The following is a 22,646-nucleotide window of genomic DNA, read 5'->3' as shown; positions in this document are numbered from 1 at the left end:
TTTTTTTTACAATTAGAAAATCAAGACAATAAAATAGCCAAATTATTTTAATTATTCCAGACACTGGAGAAATAGATTTCTGACCAGCTAATGCACATGCCTGCTTCCTACCCCATCTTGCCAGCTATGGCTACATGGAATTATCATCTACAATCACAATGACTTCAATATGAATGGTAAGCAGGCCACAGTTTATATTCCAGTTTCTTGAATATAACAAAGAATCACACAGTTGTCATTACATTCATTTGAAATTCAAATGTATACACTTGTAAACATATCTTATGAATATTATTTTCTAACAACTATTTCCATTTCTAAATGAATACACCTAAACAGTGCATATAATTTCAAATTCAATTCTATTTTTATTTTATGAAGCTAAATGCCAGTATCAAAAATTTGTTTTGCCTATGAATAACAGTAACAATTTAAATAAAGCATCTGATCACCAGAAGAGATCATGCCGACATAGCTACTAATCATAAATTAATTTTTATAAACAGTAAGATTTTAAGTTGCATATGGAGGGAAAATCTACACTTGAAAATTTTATTTTAAAAAATACTACAACTCTGAGAAGCTACATCACAGTTCCCCCACAGTAATGAAACCTGCATGGCTTGATCCAACAAGGTCTTCTTACCCGGTCAGAGTGGCCAGTGGCTGAGGCCAGAAGTTTTCCCTTCCTCCAGTCCCAAATGCAGACTGTGTTTTTGGCATCCAATCCCACAGAGGCTAAACGCTAAGAATAAGAACAATAATTTAATACCAGAAAATGATGGGAAAACTTCCTATTATCCATTCTGTCTTTCGATAAATAGTTCTTATTACCTACTATGGGCCAAGTATTGAATTTCTTGTGAAAAAAATGATTTCTCAAAATCCATCTTAAATCCAAAACTAAACATATCACAGCAGATATTATTCCATTAGCATATACTAAAATTTCGACAACCTAGAACCTACAACCAATTTGTCCTTCTTAAACATAGGAAACATGCAAAATCTCATGAAGTCTCTGATTAATCAGTGGAAATCATAGGAACAGAACTAGAAGGCAGGATTTTAAGTTTCAAATTTAAGATCTTACTACGGTTTTAAGAGCATCTAGGATTCTGTAGTCTAAAAGCCTCACCAAACTGTTAAAATGAAAGGGTTTGACAAACACATGGAGAAGAAATCCCATAAATGAACATTATCTTCATTCTTCTTAATTTTCATAATTTCACAAACATTTGGAGTGACCACAGAAGGATACATAATTTTAGTAAAAGTACTCTAGTACTTCATCTCCCAGTCTAAATTCACTGGATTCAGATCAGACCTTGTCCTCAAAGGGAAAAAAAATCCCACACCTGAGTATATACAAAATTAATAGGGTCAAAACACATATTAGGGACACCAAAATCAGAGCTTCTAGCAGCACAGAAACAGCACTATGTAATAGAGAGAGGTCTGGGCAGGGAGTAAGTAGATTTGGCTTCCCTTTTGACTTCATGATTAGCCAGACATAAGGCCTTAGAAAATTAAACTCCTTAAATTTCAATTTTTTCAACTGTAAAATGAGTGTAAAATATTTTTTCTGTCTACAAAGTAGTACTGTTGTATGGATCAGTGAAATAATGTAAGTCAAAAGGTTTTAAAAACATCACTACCCAAGTATAACAGGATGTGAGCTTATGTATTTCACTGTGTGTGTGTGTGTATGTGCATATATACGCAATGATAGACAGCCATACATGGCTAAATGTATACATGTACTGCTATGCAGAGATTATTCAGGTTTCTTCACTAAAGGCAGCTTCCATTAGGAATATTTAGTATAAAAAACATATAGTTGGGCTTCCCTGGTGGCGCAGTGGTTGAGAGTCTGCCTGCCAATGCAGGGGACACGGGTTCGAGCCCTGGTCTGGGAGGATCCCACATGCCGCGGAGCGGCTGGGCCCGTGAGCCGCAGTTGCTGAGCCTGCGCGTCTGGAGCCTGTGCTCCGCAACGGAAGAGGCCGCGATGGTGAGAGGCCCGCGCACCGCGATGAAGAGTGGCCCCCGCTTGCCACAACTAGAGAAAGCCCTCGCACAGAAATGAAGACCTAATACAGCCATAAATAAATAAATAAATTAAAAAAAAAAAACAACATATAGTTGGAGGTTTTAAAATTGGTGCTTAATGAAAGGAGGTCTTTGCTGTAATTTTCAATTGAGAGTTCCAGTAATGGAAATGATTATAAGACATGGTTGTATTTTTATCTATATATGAAAATTTGAAGTGGGTGAATTCCATTCAGCTTATTTTTTTCTTTTCTCTTTACTTAAACAGAAAAAGCAGTTAACATAAACATGGGCACTAAAGTAAAACCCACATAAGAAATGTAAAGAAGATTGAGAAAAAGCCAAAAGAAATCTATTCTGTTCATTTGCAGTGACAGGCCCTATCGCTACCTGAAAAGCATTTCAATTGCCTTTTGATGCTTGTGAGGTGATGGTCCATTTGTCATTTTCTAAATATCACTCGATTCCAGTGAACTCTGTCCAGGGAAAAAGGCAGATCTGAAGCAATAGGCATCAACAAGCCACGAAATCCATCACAGCAAACAAATAGGAGGTTAGTTTTCTCAACTGACAGTTGTGAAAGTACCATGCAGTCCATTCCTGTCTCTACCTTCAAAATGGAACCTAAAAAAATAGCTAGGATTCTAACACAAAATAACATGAACAAAGAACTAAAAGTTACAGCTGGATTTCCCCCTGCTACGTTATATTTTTCTTGTGATTTTGATAAAGAATGTTTGCTAGAACATTGATAAAGAATGTTTGCTAGAATTTTGATAAACGTTTGCTAGAAAAGCAAAATCAGATTAGAGAATGTGCATGTAAGTTCACATCAAAGCATTTATTTACACTTGTACATACATATGCAACCTGACACATTCATTCAGTTTAGTCAGGAAGTCAGTAACTGCAAATCTGAATAAATGTTACTATCTAGCTATTTCTCTTTAGACCTGGATATACTATAGAACTTATGCATTATCCTGACTAAACTGGACAAGATTATAGAGTAGTTAAATCAAAAACATATATACCAGGGGTCCACATATGTATTGAATCTAATTCTGGAAAGAAAAATGAATAGAATGATCACTACTCTCTCAAAATAGCAGAAAACACAAAGTAAATCTTAACTGTTTAAAAAGTGACCCAAACCAGGTCAAGTCCTATCTAAACTACCAGCAAACTCTCAGTTTGGTCAATCTTCTATGAATAATTTCACACGTCTTTCCACAATATGGACTTAGAGAAGTAACTCTAAAATTTACAAAAAAATAGACTGAAGGAACTAACTGGCATTAATACAAGAGTGAAAGAGACAGAGGAAGGGCATCCTAGGAATGAGGAGAAGGCTAGGAAGAAAAGGCACGGCCTTCGTGAGGAGGTGAATGCAGGGGGAGCCAGGAATGAGGCCTCTACGCTTCCACTCCCTTTTCTTTCACATCTTTTAAAAATTGAGATAGAATTGGTATCTGTAACACATTAACAAATCTTTTCTATCAAGTGTTGCTGGAAGTCCACAGAAAGAGAGACACTTTGTTGGAGGGGGAGACTGGGAGGGCTTCATGAAGACCTATGAAGTGTCTTGGAAGAATGAGTCACTTCAAGGGGCAAACAGGGTGAGCAGGGCACTGGAGGTGAAGAGGGCAGCATGAGAAAGTGTCTGGAGGTGCCAAAGTACCTGGTCTGATAGAGGAATCTTGCTGACTTGTCCAACTCGACTGCAAGGGAATAGTGAAGAGAAGGCTAGAAAAGTTGGTCAGCCTAGAATGCCCAGCCACAAAGTGTGGACTTCATTCAGGGGGTACTCCAAGCTTCTGTTGTTTTTAAACAACGTTCTGACACTTTTTTCAGTTGGTGAAATGCATTAGCAAGAAATTGACTGTGTGAAGACCAGTTAAGAGGTTACTTAAACTGTCAGGCATGACACAGATTTGGAACTTAAAGGATGATGGCAGGGAGAACGGGAAGGAGAGAATGAATGTCAGAGTCACTGTAAAGAAACTAATAAATACACATGGATCAGTGACTGCTTGAATTGAGGTGAGTGGGTAGGGGAAAGGAGTTAGAAGTCACCTCAAGGTTAAAGAATCAAATAGAATCTTCTCAATGAATTATTAGGAGGTGATGCTATCTTCTGAAAGCAAGGGGAATCAAGGAGATACTCAGGGCTTGAGGTCAGTGAAAAAGGTTCGGTTCAACCCTCATTCCAAATAGGAAGTTAACAATGGAAGACAAAGTAGAATCACTGAGTCACTATGAATCCAATCAACATGAAGTTCACAACTTCCTTTCTGGAGGCTTTTTAACCTAATAGTGAGACTGGGGGAACCAAAACTGGGTCCTATCCAGAGCTGGATGTCAGTACCATGAGTGTGGAAAAGGACCAAACATATGAGGATTCTAAGAGGCTGACAAGGGGGGATAGGGAGGGTTGATAGACCTTCTGAGCCTATAGGCCATGTGCATTATAATTCTAGGTGACTTGTGAGAAGTCATTAAACAAAAAGAAAATGCAAAGAGATACATACCTGTCCATCCGAGTCGAAAGCCAGGCAGGCGACTCCATGTGTATGGACATCTTTAAGAATAGACACAGTCTGGACATTATAGGAGTCCCATATACATATATATGGCTCCTTCCCAACTTGGCCAGTTGCAACAAGGGTTTTATCTGGGTGTAAGGCAAGGCTGAAAAAGAAAAAGGCCTCTTTCACATCTTCCTATTGAACAAAGTTAAGAAAAACACTGATCATCTTTTATCCACAATTCTCATTTTAATCATCTAACAAGATAATCCCAAGAGAAAGAGTCCAAACTGTCCCCAAAGTAATGAATTAGCTGATTGGTCTAATAGAAGTGTTCAACTTTGGCAAAGAGAGGCTTAGCACAGTTTAACAATAATTTCATCTCATCTTACCTGCTTGGTAACCTTGAAAATCAGACAACTGCTATAATTCTATGTTCTATAATTGCCTTATGTTATGGTATTTACGTACTGTACTCAGCTTTCAAATTAACTTTTGACTTTAAATTGGAAAAAAAAAAATGCTGTTGCCAGGAGAAAGTGCACTTCTCAGAATTAATTAAACCTGCTTGCAGAAGCTCTGGATACCATCCTCATTAGGATTTCAAAGCATGGAGGGGGTCTCAGAGTCAAGTGCTGTTTCTGTATCTGCTGCCATAGATTATGTATTTTAAATGAAAATTTCTATTTTACACAAATCACTGTGACACTAAGAGAACCGCAAATTACTATGCCTGTGGTTTGTGTCGAATTTTTCCTACATCTGTAGTCCAATCAAAATAAAACTGTCAAATACCAACTAGAATTTCAAGGAATCTGTAGCAGTTAAGAGGGAGAAATGTAATCATTATTACTCCTAGATGAGAAATCACTTGAACGTTTTAAATTCGTTGTGTAAACAAGTTGTGCCTTTCTAAAAATAGGTGTTGGGAATTAAAAGACCTATATAAAAAACTAGCAGATGACTGTTTACACAATAAACAAAAGTAGAATTTTTTTCCTTTTCAATTTCAGCATCTGTTTACAGTTAACAGAAGTAGAATTTTTTTTTTCCTTTTCAATTTTCAGCTTGATTTTGATAAGAATATATGCTCTGGAATCAGACACCTGGATTTGCACATTGGCTGCCCCTCGCTACCTCTAGTTCCTTGGACATATTACTTGATCTCTTTTGCCCTCAGGTTCCTCATCTATAAAATGAAGATAATATATGAAAATAGATGATATAATGAATATAGCGCATTTAGCACAGAGTAAGCACTCAAGTTTCATTATCATCATTATTTGTGTAACTGGCAACAGAAAGATACAACCAACATAGGCATGTCTCTGTGGATACGGGTGTTCCTTTCAGAAACAAACTACTTTCTGCTTCTCCCTTGGCTCCATGTGTGCCCCGGCCCCCAATTCTGCAACCACCAAGCCCCACAGTCTGTTCTGGTGTCTCTCATCCCACAGTGCTCACTTCCTGGGTCTCCCACCAAACCTAGTACCATCTTTTGCACAGGACCCCGAGTGTTGGCTCCCTTTCCTTACCGTTGGCCCTCCCAGGCCCTTGTACCCTGGCGCCGGGGTGCGGCTGGCCTTCCCAGGAGCTCCCAGTGCCCCCATCCACAGGTCTTCAGTCCCCGTGATGCCTCCTAAGCTGGAGGTCGGCTCCACTTGCACTCTCCCTACGAGGCTGGATACTTCATCGAGTTTTGGTTTTTCCTTTTCCTTTGTAAGCAAAGAGGGTGGAGTTGGAGCTGCCTGGAGGGTGAGCTTTGTGGTTTTGGCTGCAGGGTTGTGGGGGGGAGTGTGGAGTGTGGGTCCAAATGGAGGAGGAGGAAGAGGATGGGTTGGGAGCGCTAACCTTTGGGGCGTCTCAGAGGAATCAAGCCCAGGCGCTTCTGCCGCCACCGCCCTTCCAAGAAGCAGCCCCATCGCACGGGATCTCGGGAGTTCTGCGGAGGCAGAGGTTTCCTGGGATGAGAAACACCTGCGTGCTCCAGGTGCCAGTGAGGACGCTCCAATCAGAAAGGAGTTTGGCTCACACCACCAATCAAGCAAATTTCAATCTGCCTCACCTGCCCTCCCCCCACCCCCCATCCCCTACCCCCCACCGCCAGCCATAGTCACAGGGCACTCTCCCCAGGGGCCTGGCCAGGTGCTGGGGACCAGGCTCTGGCCCAAAGGCTGTGCAGGGGGGAGACTGCCCGAGTTCAGAACTTGGGAGTGAAATGCACGCAGGCGGGCCGAAAGTCTATCACCTTTCAGGAAGAGGAAGGACAAATCCACTATCTGCCATGGTCCAAGGCTGCAGCAACCCTTATGCACCATGTCACTGCACATCCTCGGGGGCCAGTTGTTCCTACTGGCAGCGGCGAGGTGTCTAGAATTCACTCCAGGAGACCATGGCTGCCTTTTCCTCAAGCCTTTCCCTTGCAGCACCACCTCAGGCACTGCTCTCCCTTTCTGACCCAGTCCAACTGGTGCACCCTGCGATGGGGGAGCCGGCCTCTCCAGGCAAGCCCCTCCATAAGGAAATGTGCTCCTCTTTCGAACTCTGTCAGGGAGTCTATGGGTCTGGGCCGGGCCTGGTCTGGACGGGGGAGTGTGGGGTTTCCCGGGAAGGCAAACAAGGTGCAGGTGATTTCCTGGCTTCAGCTGTGATGGGAGTGAACGAGGGTCCTGATGGAGGGGAAGGGAGGAGAGTATGGGCTGGGATGAAAAACACCTGGGTGCCCCGAGTCTGAGTCGGCCATCTTAGTACTTGCTGGAAAATATACCCTCTGGGATCATTATGAGGAGTAATATAAAAAGAAAACACACATAAAAGGGTAGTTTTTTCACAATAGGTGACTGTTAGAGGCTTTAAAACATTTTAAGCTTGTAGAACACTTTAGCATTCAGAGTTGGTGAGAGAAGACCAATAAAGTATAAAAGTACCCTCCCAATATCAATTTTGCTGGGATACATCTGGTCCTTGATAGTTTCTAGATGTCCTAGAAAATTGCAAGTAGATTATGGAGTGTCATACTTGTTTCATTAAAATAGTGGATGGAAGCAGTCTATGAAAACCCTATGACAATTTGGTATATTTTAGTTCATTCATTCATTCATTCATTCATTCAACAAACCCTTATTTAAGGACCTATGAAATGTCAGGTGGTGCCATAGATAACAAAAACAGAAAATACACTGCCCCTCTTTCAAGAAGCCCACCTTAAAAGGAAGGACAGACACGTAAACTAATAACGGGCAGGCCAGGGCAGCCTTGAAAGCCCTTTTAATCGGGCCAGAAAGTTAGGGCACCACTGACAGTCATGAGCAGGATACAACATAAATAGTTTCACATGTCAGGAAGGTAAACCTAGTAGCAGTGAGGAACAGTGGGAAGAACAGATGGGTGAGGGCTGTTAGGAGAGGAAGCAGAGAGGCCAGAGACTAGGTGAGAGAGTGAGGTAAGACAGGGGCAGAGAGGATGGAGAGGAAGAGTCAAGAGATATGTAAGGGAAAGAGAGCAAGAGAGAGACAGGGTGAGGGTGTTTGAGGCTAAGGAAAAGCTTGAACATGTCAAACCTGACAGTTTTTTGCTTAGGCAACTGGGTTGATAAATCACAGAGCTTGGCAGCATTAGAGTTTGAAGCCTGATCCTGGGAAAAAGATGGCCTTAACTCGACCTTAGTCTCCACCAAAGAGACTCCCCAGGTTACATCACACCTGAAGTCCCAAGAGCTATGAAGAAGAGGATTTGATTAGACTGTCTGTTCCATGAGGGCAAGGGCTGTTTCTATCACTCTACATGGTCCTGGAACATCGTGGCAGAGTAAGCATTAACAAGGTGCTTGCAAGAGGAATGCTGGACATCAAGAGATGAGAAGGGAGGATGCCCAGAGCGTCACCATGCTGCTCCCACATCCCATGCCTTGGGCCTCCTCCCTTGGGAACAAACAGATGTCAGAAACTGAGCTGGAAAAGATAAAGTCAGAACAGCTGAGCATTTTGAAAATGACAAAAACAACATTTCCTGGTTGAAGGAAGCCATGTGGCTGACAGGGTCTTGGTGCTCTAGCCGGGTATCAGGCCTGTGCCTCTGAGGTGGGAGAGCCGAGTTCTGCACATTGGTCCACCACAGACCTCCCGGCTCCATGTAATAACAAACGGCGAAAGCTCTCCCAGAGATCTCCATCTCAACGCTAAGACCCACCTCCACTCAACGACCAGCAAGCTACACTGCTGGACACCCTATGCCAAACAACTAGCAAGACAGGACCACAAACCTACCCATTAGCAGAGAGGCTGCCTGAAATCATGATAAGGTCACAGATACCCCAAAACACACCACTGGACTCTGTCCTGCCCACCAGAAAGACAAGATCCAGCCTCATCCACCAGAACACAGGAACCAGTCCCCTCCATCCGGAAGCCTACACAGCCCACTGAACCAACCTTGGCCACTGGGGGCAGACACCAAAAACAACTGGAACTACGAACCTGCAGCCTGCAAAAAGGAGACCCCAAACACAGTAAGTTAAGCAAAATGAGAAGACGGAGAAACACACAGCTGATGAAGGAGCAAGGTAAAAGCCCACCAGACCAAACAAATGAAGAGGAAATAGGCAGTCTACCTGAAAAAGAATTCAGAGTAATGATAGTAAGGATTATCCAAAATCTTGGAAATAGAATGGAGAAAATACAAGACACGTTTAACAAGGACTTACAAGAACTAAAGAGCAAACAAACAATGATGAACAACACAATAAATGAAATTTAAAACTCTCTAGAAGGAATCAACAGCAGAATAACTGATGCAGAAGAACGGATAACTGACCTGGAAAATAAAATAGTGCAAATAACCACTGCAGAGCAGAATAAAGAAATAAGAATGAAAAGAATTGAGGACAGTCTCAGAGACCTCTGGGACAACATTTAACACACCAACATTCGAATTATAGCGGTCCCAGAAGAAGAAGAGGAAAAAAAGGGACTGAGAAAATATTTGAAGAGATTATAGTTGAAAATTTCCTTAATATGGGAAAGGAAATAGTCAATCAAGTCAAGGAAGCACAGAGAGTCCCATACAGGATAAATCCAAGGAGAAACATGCCAAGACACATATTAATCAAACTATCAAAAATTAAATACAAAGAAAAAATATTAAAAGCAGCAAGGGAAAAACAACAAATAACCTTATGGGGATTCCCCTGTATGTTAACAGCTGATCTTTCAGCAGAAACTCTGCAAGCCAGAAGAGAGTGGCAGGACATATTTAAAGGGATGAAAGGGAAAAACCTACAACCAAGATTACTCTACCCAGCAAGGAACTAATTCAGATTTGACGGAGAAATTCAAAGCTTTACAGACAGCAAAAGCTAAGAGAATTCAGCACAACCAAACCAGCTTTACAACAAATGCTAAAGGAACTTCTCTAGGCAGGAAACACAAGAGAAGGAAAAGACCTACAATAACAAACCCAAAACAATTAAGAAAATGGTAATAGGAACATACATATATATCAATAATTACCTTAAATGTAAAGGGATTAAATGCTCCAACCAGAAGACACAGACTGGCTGAATGGATACAAAAATGAGACCCGGGGCTTCCCTGGTGGCGCAGTGGTTGAGAATCTGCCTGCCAAGGCAGGGGACACGGGTTCAAGCCCTGGTCTGGGAAGATCCCACATGCTGCGGAGCAACTAGGCCCGTGAGCCACAATTACTGAGCCTGCGCGTCTGGAGCCTGTGCTCCGCAACAAGAGAGGCCGCGATAGAGTCCCGCGCACCGCGATGAAGAGTGGCCCCCATTTGCCGCAACTAGAGAAAGCCCTTGCACAGAAACAGAGAACCAACACAGCCATAAATAAATAAATAAATAAATAAAATTAAAAAAAAAAAAATGAGACTCATATATATGCTGTCTACAAGAGACCCACTTCAGACCTAGGGACACATAGAGACTGAAAGTGAGGGGATGGAAAAAGATATTCCATGCAAATGGGAATCAAAAGAAAGCTGGAGTAGCAGTTCTCATATCAGACAAAATAGATTTTAAAATAAAGAATGTTACAAGAGACAAGGAAGGACACTACATAATGATCAAGGGATCAATCCCAGAAGAAGATACAACAATTATAAATATATATGTACCCAACATAGGAGAACCTCAATACATAAGGCAACTGCTAACAGCTATAAAAGAGGAATTGACAGTAACACAATAATAGCAGGGGACTTTAACACCTCACTTACACCAATGGAGATCATCCAGAGAGAAAATTAATAAGGAAACACAAGCTTTATATGACACAATAGACCAGATAGATTTAATTGACATTTATAGGACATTCCATCCAAAACAACAGAATACACTTTCTTCTCAAGTGCTCATGCAACATTCTTCAGGAGAGATCATATCTTGGGTCACAAATCAAGCCCTGGTAAATTTAAGAAAATTGAAATCATAACAAGTATCTTTTCTGACCACAACGCTATGAGACTAGATATCAATTACAGGAAAAAATCCGTAAAAAATACAAGCACATGGAGGCTAAACAATACACTACTAAATAACCAAGAGCTCACTGAAGAAATCAAAGAGGAAATCAAAAAATACCTAGAAACAAATGACAATGAAAACTCGACAACCCAAAACCTATGGGATGCAGCAAAAGCAGTTCTAAGAGGGAAGTTTATAGCAATACACTCCTACCTCAAGAAACAAGAAACATCTCAAATAAACAACCTAACCTTACACCTAAAGCAATTAGAGAAAGAAGAACAAGAAAACCCCAAAGTTAGCATAAGGAAAGAAATCATAAAGATCAGAGCAGAAATAAATGAAAAAGAAATGAAGGAAACAATAGCAAAGATCAATAAAACTAAAAGCTGGTTCTTTGAGAAGATAAACAAAATTGATAAACCATTAGCCAGACTCATCCAGAAAAAAAGGGAGAAGACTCAAATCAATAGAATTAGAAATGAAAAAGGAGACGTAACAACTGACACTGCAGAAACACAAAGGATCATGAGAGATTACAAGCAACTATGTGCCAATAAAATGGACAACCTGGAAGAAATGGACAAATTCTTAGAAAAGCACAACCTTCTGAGACTGAACCAGGAAGAAATAGAAAATATAAACAGACCTATCACAAGCACTGAAATTGAGACTGTGATTAAAAATCTTCCAACAAACAAAAGCCCAGGACCAGATGGCTTCACAAGTGAATTTTATCAAACATTTAGACAAGCGCTAACACCTATCCTTCTCAAACTCTTCGAAAAAACTGCAGAGAGAGGAACACTCCCAAAGTCATTCTACAAGGCCACCATCCCCCTGATACCAAAACCAGACAAAGATGTCACAAAGGAAGAAAACTACAGGCCAGTATCACTGATGAACATAGATGCAAAAATCCTCAACAAAATACTAGCAAACAGAATCCAAAAGCACATTAAAAGGATCATACACCATGATCAAGTGGGGTTTATCCCAGGAATGCAAGGATTCTTCAATATACGCAAATCAATCAATGTGATACACCGTATTAACAAATTGAAGGAGGAAAACCATATGATCATCTCAATAGATGCAGAAAAGGCTTTCAACAAAATTCAACACCCATTTATGATGTAACCCTCCAGAAAGTAGGCATAGCGGGAACTTTCCTCGACATAATAAAGGCCATATATGACAAACCCACAGCCAACATCGTTCTCAATGGTGAAAAACTGAAACCATTTCCTCTAAGATCAGGAACAAGAAAAGGTTGTCCACTCGCACCACTATTATTCAATATAGTTTTGGAAGTTTTAGCCACAGCAATCAGAGAAGAAAAAGAAATAAAAGGAATCCAAATCAGCAAAGAAAAAGTAAAGCTGTCACTGTTTGCAGATGACATGATACTATACATAGGGAATCCTAAAGATGCTACCAGAAAACTACTAGAGCTAATCAATGAATTTGGTAAAGTAGCAGGATACAAAATTAATGCACAGAAATCTCTTGCATTCCTATACACTAATGATGAAAAATCTGAAAGAGAAATTAAGGAAACCCTCCCATTTACCACTGCAACAAAAAGAATAAAATACCTAGGAATAAACCTACCTAAGGAGACAAAAGACCTGTATGCTGAAAACTATAAGGCACTGATGAAAGAAATTAAAGATAATACAAACAGATGGAGAGATATACCATGTTCTTGGATTGGAAGAATCAACACTGTGAAAATGACTCTAGTACCCAAAGCAATCTACAGATTCAATGCAATCCCTATCAAACTACCAATGGCATTTTTCACAGAACTAGAACAAAAAATTTCACAATTTGTATGGAAACAAAAAGGACCCCGAATAGCCAAAGCAATCTTGAGAAAGAAAAATGGAGCTGGAGGAATCAGGCTCTGGGACTTCAGACTATACTACAAAGCTACAGTAATCAAGACAGTATGGTACTGGCACAAAAACAGATTATAGATCAATGGAACAGGACAGAAAACCCAGAGATAAACGCATGCACATATGGTCACCTTATTTTTGATAAAGGAGGCAAGAATATACAATGGAGAAAAGACAGCCTCTTCAATAAGTGGTGCTGGGACAACTGGACAGCTACATGTAAAAGAATGAAATTAGAACACTCCCTAACACCATACACAAAAATAAACTCAAAATGGATTAAAGACCTAAATGTAAGGCCAGACACTATACAACTCTAAGAGGAAAACATAGGCAGAACACCCTATGACATAAATCACAGCAAGATCCTTTTTGATCCACCTCCTAGAGAAATGGAAATAAAAACAAAAATAAACAAATGGGACCTAATGAAACTTAAAAGCCTTTGCACAGCAAAGGAAACCATAAACAAGACGAAAAGATAACCCTCAGAATGGGAGAAAAGATTTGCAAATGAAGCAACGCACAAAGGATCAATCTTCAAAATTTACAAGCAGCTCATGCAGCTCAGTATCAAAAAAAACAAACAACCCAATCCAAAAATGAGCAGAAGACCTAAATAGACATTTCTCCAAAGAAGATATACAGATTGCCAACAAACACACAAAAGGATTCTCAACATCACTAATCATTAGAGAAATGCAAATCAAAACTACAATGAGGTATCACCTCACACCAGTCAGAATGGCCATCATCAAAAAATGTACAAACAATAAATGCTGGAGAGGGTGTGGAGAAAAGGGAACCCTCCTGCACTGTTGGTGGGAATGTAAATTGATACAGCCACTATGGAGAACAGTATGGAGGTTCCTTAAAAAACTAAAAACAGAACTACCATACGACCCAGCAATCCCACTTCTGGGCATATACCCTGAAAAAACCATAATTCAAAAAGAGTCATGTACCACAATGTTCATTGCAGCTCTATTTACAATAGCTAGGATATGGAAGCAACCTAAGTGTCCATCAACGGATGAATGGATGAAGAAGATGTGGCACATATATACAATGGAATGTTACTCAGCCATAAAAAGAAATGAAATTGAGTTATTTGTAGTGAGATTGATGGACCTAGAGTCTGTCATACAGAGTGAAGTAAGGCAGAAAGAGAAAAACAAATACCATATGCTAACACGTATATAAGGAATCTAAAAAAAAAAAAAAGTGGTTCTGAAGAACCTAGGGGCAAGACAGGAATAAAGACACAGACGTAGAGAGTGGACTTAAGGACACGGGGAGGGGGAAGGGTAAGCTGGGAGTGAGACAAAGTGAGAGAGTGGCATGGACATATTACACTACCAAATGTAAAATAGATAGCTAGTGGGAAGCAGCCACATAGCACAGTGAGATCAGCTTGGTGCTCTGTGTCCACCTAGAGGGGTGGGATAGGGAGGGTGGGAGGGAGACACAAGAGGGAGGAGATATGGGGATGTATGTATATGTATAGCTGATTCACTTTGTTATAAAGCAGAAACTAACACACCATTGTAAAGCAATTATACTCCAATAAAAGATGTTAAAAAAAAAAAAAAAACAAGGTGCTTTCGGAAGAGGGAGTGAAGGAGGCCAACGGTCATGGCTGCTGTATTGCCTCTCCCTCCTGCTACAGGCACAGGTTCTACCCGGGACTGGAGAATAAAGAGGATTGAGCATATTTCCCCTAGAGGCTGAGAGACATTTTCAAGAGACACAAATGAAACTCTTTTGCTGTGATTACAGCTTCTAATTAAAATGCTTGAGAGACTTGGTAAATTTCTGGGGTTCTAAACAATGAAGAATAAAAACATCGCTATTCCAGACAATTGTTCTAACTATAATTTCAAGATTCCTGACTTTTCTCATTCCTTGAATGAGGGGGGAAATGAAAAAAACACTTTCAACAAATCTTTAGAGAGGCCTTCAAAATATTTTATCAGTGTTATGTTACTCAATTATCAGCGTGACCCCAAAACATCCCATTATGGATTTGAAATATTTTTACTCTGGTTTTTATCATCCTTTTCATTCATCTTAAAGCATATAAATTTATCACATTTATTAAAATGTCCATACTGGATTTTTTCCCCAGAAGTTTCTTTACCACTGTTCTTTAAACCATCTTTTCCCAGCCCATGATATCCCATTTATCTAAGTTCCTCCTTTACCATTTGAATATATTAACAAAATTATCCTTTTCTCCTTTTATAAGCCAAGTCTCTGACCTCGCTTCTCTGGCTTGCATGCAACAATGCAATGACTCATAATGTTCCTATTTATCCACGTCCATGGCAAGAATAGGGCAAACAGACAACCACCTCTACTCACTTTGCCATTTTCCCATCAGCTTCCCAGAAACTTCACTCCTTCCACCTGGGTAATAGAATGACAGCATCCGTGTATCTTTTAGAGCAGAGCCAAGTGGCATTTACTTTTGTTTTAAATATGTCATATCATTCAACAGCAGTTTTTAATCCTCGTAAGAAAGCAGGGGAAAACCCCAGCAACCTTAATCACTGGATTTGCACATAAGGTATCGGTAAGGGTGAAGTTACAGAAGCATTTATTTAATAAGCATATTTGAAGCTACCATCAAGTTATCTATTCCCTTCTCACTTGTCTGCATTTAGGAATTCAAGAATTTCATGAAAAGTCATTTTGAGCAGGATCTGCTTTCATCTAATCCCAAAACATATTTGGAATTTTAGTTCAGAAGCGTTTAAATGAGATAGATAGATAGATAGATAGATAGATAGATAGATAGATAGATAGATAGATAGAGATTCCAAATTGGCCCCCTACTGCATACTTCAAAACTGCTCTTTCCTTCTCCTACAGAGACACCCTAAGCCTAAGAAGCTACCTTAAGTATTGCCTTTAGATCAACCAACAGATTATAGGAGGGTGGGTCTCCTTATCCTATTAAGGGGCCATGATGAAAATTATCATGCCCCCTGAATTCCTTCTGATAAGATTTTATCAGAAATGGCCAACTGTTGTGTTCTCCCATGAAGAAATTACAGAAGTGGAAAGTACCACCACTACACAAAATATCTGGTCCACTCTGGGCTTCCCATCATGTTCTTTACCATAACATAGTGTTGGGCTCTTTCTGTGACTGGAAGTATCGATACTGCTTACTTATATTTTATGTCTTCCATTTGAGAGTCCATAAAGCCAAATCTCTGCTTTTCTAAGAAAACTTGCACATTACAAATTTTACAGATTATTATGGCTACAACAGCAATGTCACAGTGTTAAAACTTTCAAAATTGACTCCCTTTCACTGAGGGTCTCGATACCACGGAGGTCTCATTCCACACCTACATAAAAAGGTTTGGTGTCCTTTCCTTGGTAGTTAGTTTATTGCATTGATTGTATTGTACACATGGCAACAAAAAAGGGATCAAGCTTTTAAAGAACTGCTTTTCTCTGTGTATATATATAAATCTAGTTCCATTGGGAAATCCCATCTTCTGTTGCCATAGCAATAGAAAGCACTGCAGAGAAGAACTTTCATCACCCTATCGGGGAGAAGGAATTGATTTGTTTCTCCAAGGGCAAAAGCATGTCTTTCTGATGTCAGATAAGATCAGGAAGATCTCCCAAAATGTTGTGTGGGGAGAAAATGAGAATTAATAGGGTCATGAAAAGAGGTAGCCTTATGAGGTTAAACAAAAAACTCTCATCAATACTAATCATTCTCAATTCCTGAAGGCAAAAAAATTATATTTGAGTATTTGTTCCAAGTGCAGCATTTAAAAAAATGTTCATGATTTGGACTTTGCTTTTTAAAGCCTTATTTCATTTTTGCCCAGGCTGCTTTAGGGATTCTCTCAGTAATAACTTTATACGGTAGTAGCTTTTTTTTTTTTTTTCCAGTAGTCTCACCAGGAAAGCATGAAAGCCTTCTCTCTCCTTTCTCTGAAAATAACCCTGAGAGAATTTTCCAGTGTTGGAGGTATAAGTGCATCAAAGTGATGATTAGGCTGGACTGTCTGAGGGCAGAGGGGGAGGCTGCTGCTTTCTGGGCTGAAGAGGGAGTGGCCCAACCTCAGTGGATGCTCATCTGTGAGAAAGAAAAGGCAAAGGAAGACTTTTTTGAAAATAGTGGGCTGGTGGTAGTGGGACCTCAGATGGGGGTGGCTGTGCTTCAGTCCTTGTCCCCAGAGCTGCACTTGGCACTGGAGTACCACCACTGGGACTGTGATCTCACCTCACACCACGGAGACAGCCCCGCCCTCTAGGTGGGCCTGGGCAGGACATATGGAAGTGACAGCAATGTCAACAGACCACCAGGGTCCACTGCCATTGTCCTTGAACTGTGTAAGTCCATGGGTACCTGTATAATCCGTGGTTGAGCAGTGGTCCCTCAAATTGGACTTCTCAACAACCTTGATGAGTGGTACATCTAATGAGAATTAATGTGATTTAGAAAAATAAAGACACACAATATATCTTGCATGCTGAGTGTTGCCACATGGGTATTGGTATGGAACCATATTCTAGTAATACCTTAATGCCACATAAAGGAATGGCTAAGGGCATAGTAGTTTGGCTGCCTGAGATCAAAGCATGCAGTAGCATGCTGGAGCCAGCAAGAACTGATTGTTAAATTTCAAACATTTTGAACATCAGTTGTTAAACACAGCCACTGTTTACAATTAAATTATATAAACTTGCAACTAAATAAATTATATTAAAAACAAAGGTAACCTATGTAAGGAGGTAAAAGACCTGTACTCAGAAAACTATAAGACACTGATGAAAGAAATTAAAGATGATACCAACAGATGGAGAGATATACCATGTTCTTGGATTGGAAGAATCAACATTGTGAAAATGACTATACTACCCAAAGCAATCTACATATTCAATGCAATCCCTATTAAATTACCAGTGGCATTTTTTACAGAACTAGAACAAAAAAAATCTTAAAATCTGTATGGAAACACAAAAGACCCCGAATAGCCAAAGCAATCTTGAGAAAGAAAAATGGAGCTGGAGGAATCACACTCCCTGACTTCAGACTATACTACAAAGCTACAGTAATCAAGACAATATGGTACTGGCACAAAAGCAGAAATATAGATCAACGTAACAGGATAGAAAGCCCAGAGAAAAACCCATGCATATACGGTCAACTAATCTATGACAAAGGAGGCAAGGATATACAATGGAGAAAAGACAGTCTCTTCAGTAAGTGGTGCTGGGACAACTGGACAGCTACATGTAAAAGAATGAAATTAGAACACTCCCTAACACCATACACAAAAATAAACTCAAAATGGATTAGAGACCTAAATGTAAGACCGGACACTGTAAAACTCTTAGAGGAAAACATAGGAAGAACACTTTCCAACATAAATCACAGCAACATCTTTTTTGACCCACCTCTTAGAGTAATGGAAATAAAAACAAAAATAAACAAATGAGACCTAATGAAACATAAAAGCTTTTCACAGCAAAGGGAACTACAAACAAGATGAAAAGACAACCCTCAGAATGGGAGAAAATATTTGCAAACAAATCAATGGACAAAGGATTAATCTCCAAAATATATAAACAGCTCATGCAGCTCAATATTAAAAAAACAAACAACCCAATCCAAAAATGGGCAGAAAACCTAAATTGACATTTCTCCAAAGAAGACATACAGATGGCCAAGAAGCACATGAAAAGCTGCTCAACATCACTAATTATTAGAGAAATGCAAATCAAAACTACAATGAGGTATCACCTCACACCAGTTAGAATGGGCGTCATCAGAAAATCTACAAACAACAAATGCTGGAGAGGGTGTGGACAAAAGGGAACCCTCTTGCCCTGTTGGTGGGAATGTAAATTGATACAGCCACTATGGAGAACAGTATGGAGGTTCCTTAAAAAACTAAAAATAGAATTGCCATATGACACAGCAATCCCACTACTGGGCATATATCCTGAGAAAACCGTAGTTCAAAAAGACACATGCACCCCAATGTTCACTGCAGCACTATTTACAATAGCCAGGTCATGGAAGCAACCTAAATGCCCATCAACAGACAAATGGATAAAGAAGATGTGGTACATATATACAATGGAATATTACTCAGCCATAAAATGGAACGAAACTGGGACATTTGTAGGGACGTGGATGGATCTAGAGACTATCATACAGAGTGAAGTAAGCCAGAAAGAGAAAAACAAATATCGTATATTAACGCATATATGTGGAACCTAGAAAAATGGTACAGATGAACCAGTCTGCAGGGCAGAAATTGAGACACAGATGTAGAGTACAAACGTATGGACACCAGGGGGGAAAGCGGCGGGGGGTGGGGGTTGCGGTGTGATGAACTGGGAGATTGGGATTGACATGTATACACTAATATGTATAAAATAGATAATAAGGAAAAAAAGATAAGGCGATAGAAGGTAAAGCCTGGAGCTTTTGTAGTAGGAGGAGGAGTTGTTGCCCTACCCTCTGTGCCTAAACAAAACACTAATGAAAGACAGCAAAAACAAACACAGTTTTGGCTTATGTTATAAAATAATGACTCAGTCTTTAATGGTCTAGGAGCTGATCATAGAGTTTTCGTATCCACACTCCCTTCCTTATGTTTGTCAACTGCATCATATAATAGTTTCTATATAAGAGAAATTTCTAGGAAAGAAGAACTCCAATGACACACTAGTTGACAGGTCTTATAACGGCAAAACACTAAACTTACAATTTTAATTCTTTGGGGTTGAAATCATTCAATGCTAAAGATCAACATTCATTAAATAAAGACCCTAAATCAGTGCCTGACATATATTAAATGGCAATAAATATTAACTATTACAATTACTATGATAAGAAAAACAAAAAATAAAAACAAAGGTAATACACACTAAAACTCATCACTTCCTAATTATTTTACTAATTTTACTATTATATACAGTCTTAAGGATATTGATTGCCAGCCTATCTGTGTGGTAGAAATACTATATAGAATGATGTACCTCTGCACATCTCTTTCCAACTGTTTTCAATGATGTCACATTAGTGGTTTGAAATCAACTGCTGTGGGAGTTTTTACATCATGGAAATCAACAAATGCTGCAAATCAGCGCTTGATTTGTTGTTTTTTCAGTTGTCTAGACTTAAAATATAGAAGGATAAAATGTGAACAATTCAGAATAAACTTAAAAGTGTGTCATGTTTATAGCTGTTACATTACGAATAACACAAAAAATTGAGAAAATATTCTTCCAATGTTCAAAAAGTATTATCCAGTTAGCAAGTAAGTCACTCACATCATTGGCTAATGATTAAAGTTCTGACATAAGTCTTTGTTGTGTCACTTTTCTCTTATCAATATAAACAAAAATATCAACTAACATTCATGTCAGAACTATACTCATTTGTCAATGATGTGAGGGACTTCATTTCTGAACTAGATAGTAATCAAGCATTTATTCCTCATCTGATTTTGTCGAATCATGGTTGAACTGCAGCCATAGGTTGGCCACAGATACAAGAGTTCAGCAAAAAGCAAGGAAAGAATTTTATGACAATTAATTGGCTATATGGGATTTACAATAAAGAGTATTATATATTTCATTATTATTTGTAAATTGTGTGCAACACGTCATTTATATCAGCAAAATTTACAAAAAAACTTATGAATGTATTTGCATACATACATTTTCTCTTGGAGAGCTTGTTCTTAAACAGTTATCAGTACATCACTGAAGCATATCTCCTCTACTTACTGGCATGTAAGTTTCTCACAAATCACCTTCAGCAAATTACTCAATCTCTCTGTGCCTCAGTTTCTCATCCATAAAATACGAATAATAACAGTACCTACCTGAAAGAAGGTAGGTACTATTGTGAGGATTTAATAAATCCTAAAACAGTGATTAAAACAAGAGTGCTTAAAACATAGTGAGCGGTATATAGGTGTCGTTAGTATTAACTAACTGCCATGTGATAGAATCTGCTCAAAACAATCACATGTGAAACCCCTGAGGATTGGCATTCTAAGACAGGGAAACTCATGTACATAGAGAGCTACTGTGAACTAATCTCCAAAGCTTAAAAATAAGACTACCCTCTGAGAATTAAACTGGTAAAAACCACATGAAATGGACAAGATTGGTTATCTAAAGAAGTCATCTAAGGAGAAAATATCCTAGGCAAGAAGTTTGAAAATTGTATCCAGTCATGATCAACAGTGAGAGCATCTGGACTCGAACACTGAAATTAATAAATATGAGTAGAATGTTAATAGAAGGGGAAGTTCTGTGTAAAGCCTTTATAAAAAGGAGTGACAATTAAGAAAGTAGAGTGTTGGCATAAGGATAGACATATAGATCGATGGAACACTATTGAGTCCATCAGTAGACTCACACTTATATGGTCAATTGATTTCCAGTGAAAGTGTTAAGGTAACTCAAAGGGGAAGGATAGTTTTTTCAATGAATAATGGAACAACTGGACATCCATACGGAAAAAAATAAACCTCAACACTTACTTCTCATCATTCACAAAAATTACCTCAAATGACCAGAGATCTAAATGTAAGAACTAAAACCATACAACTGATAGAAAAACACATGAGAAAACCTTTGTGACCTTTGAAAGACAATGTTTTTTTAAAGAAGAAACAGAAAGCATTAGCCATAAAAAAAAAAAAAAACAATTGATAAATTGGGACTTCAAAATTAAAACTTCTGCTCTTTGAAAGACACCATTAGGAAAATGAAAAGGGAAGTCATCGACTGGTAAAGAAAATTCTCAAAGGACTTGTACCCAGAACATACAAAGAATGCTTACAATTCAATAGTAAGAAGACAACCCAACTTAAAATATGGCCCAAAGATTTGACATTGTCAAAGACAACTAAATTGAAAAGGCTGACAATACCAAGAGTTGCTGAGGATGTAGAGCAACTGGAATGTACACACATTGTTGATGGGGATGTAAAATGATCAATCACTTTGGAAAGTAGTTTGGCAGTTTCTTATAAAGTTAAGCACACAGTTACCATATGACCTAGCAATTTCATTCCTAGGTATTTACCCAAGAGAAATAAAATTATGTCTCTAAACAAAGACATACACAAATGTTCCTAGCTGCTTTATTTATAGTAGTCAAAAACTGGGAATAACTCAAATATTCATCAACAGGTGAATGGATAAACAAATTATTGTATATTTATACAATGGAATCGTTTTCAGCAAAAAAAAGGAATAAACTAAGTACTGATACACACAACAATGCAGATGAATCTCAAAAACATTGTACCGAGTGAAAGAATCCTGGAGCATTCAGTGGAATACTCATGTCACTAAGATCTTCATCATACAAAGTTAGGAGCCCAGAGACACTGCCTATAGTTGATGACCCCCAAAATAAAGATATAAAAATATAAAAGCTACAAAGGTAAATGTTAAGGGAATTAAAAATATGAAATAACCCTTTGAAGAGGATAAGAGAAGGGATGTAAGAATGGCATATGTAAGCTACATCCTCATGTCTTAAAAGGAAGTTGACCATGTCTAAAACAGAGAAATAAAAAAATAGCAATTAATCAAAGTTTTTTGAGATGTAGGTACATAATCACCAGAAAAAACAGTCATAAGAATTAAGTGTTCCTTTGGAAAGTGGATTGGGGA

The 22,646-nt window shown here is 39.0% G+C and overlaps 1 protein-coding gene across 1 annotated transcript in view; it reads right to left on the bottom strand.

Annotated features, from left to right (window-relative positions):
• Nucleotides 1–22,646, bottom strand: part of EML6 (EMAP like 6) — a 317,613-nt gene that overhangs the window by 173,965 nt on the left and 121,002 nt on the right. The window contains exons 2-3 of the mRNA XM_068564158.1: nt 4,584–4,743; nt 647–745 (exon numbers count right to left, since the gene is read on the bottom strand). Coding sequence (XP_068420259.1) covers nt 647–745; nt 4,584–4,743 — 259 coding nt within the window. The remainder of the gene's footprint in view (nt 1–646; nt 746–4,583; nt 4,744–22,646) is intronic.

This window comes from Eschrichtius robustus, chromosome 15 (assembly GCF_028021215.1).
Source record: "Eschrichtius robustus isolate mEscRob2 chromosome 15, mEscRob2.pri, whole genome shotgun sequence".
In the NCBI taxonomy this organism is placed as follows: domain Eukaryota; kingdom Metazoa; phylum Chordata; class Mammalia; order Artiodactyla; family Eschrichtiidae; genus Eschrichtius; species Eschrichtius robustus.
The sequence above is the reverse complement of the archived record's forward strand: the minus strand, read 5'-3'. Positions and strand labels throughout refer to the sequence as shown.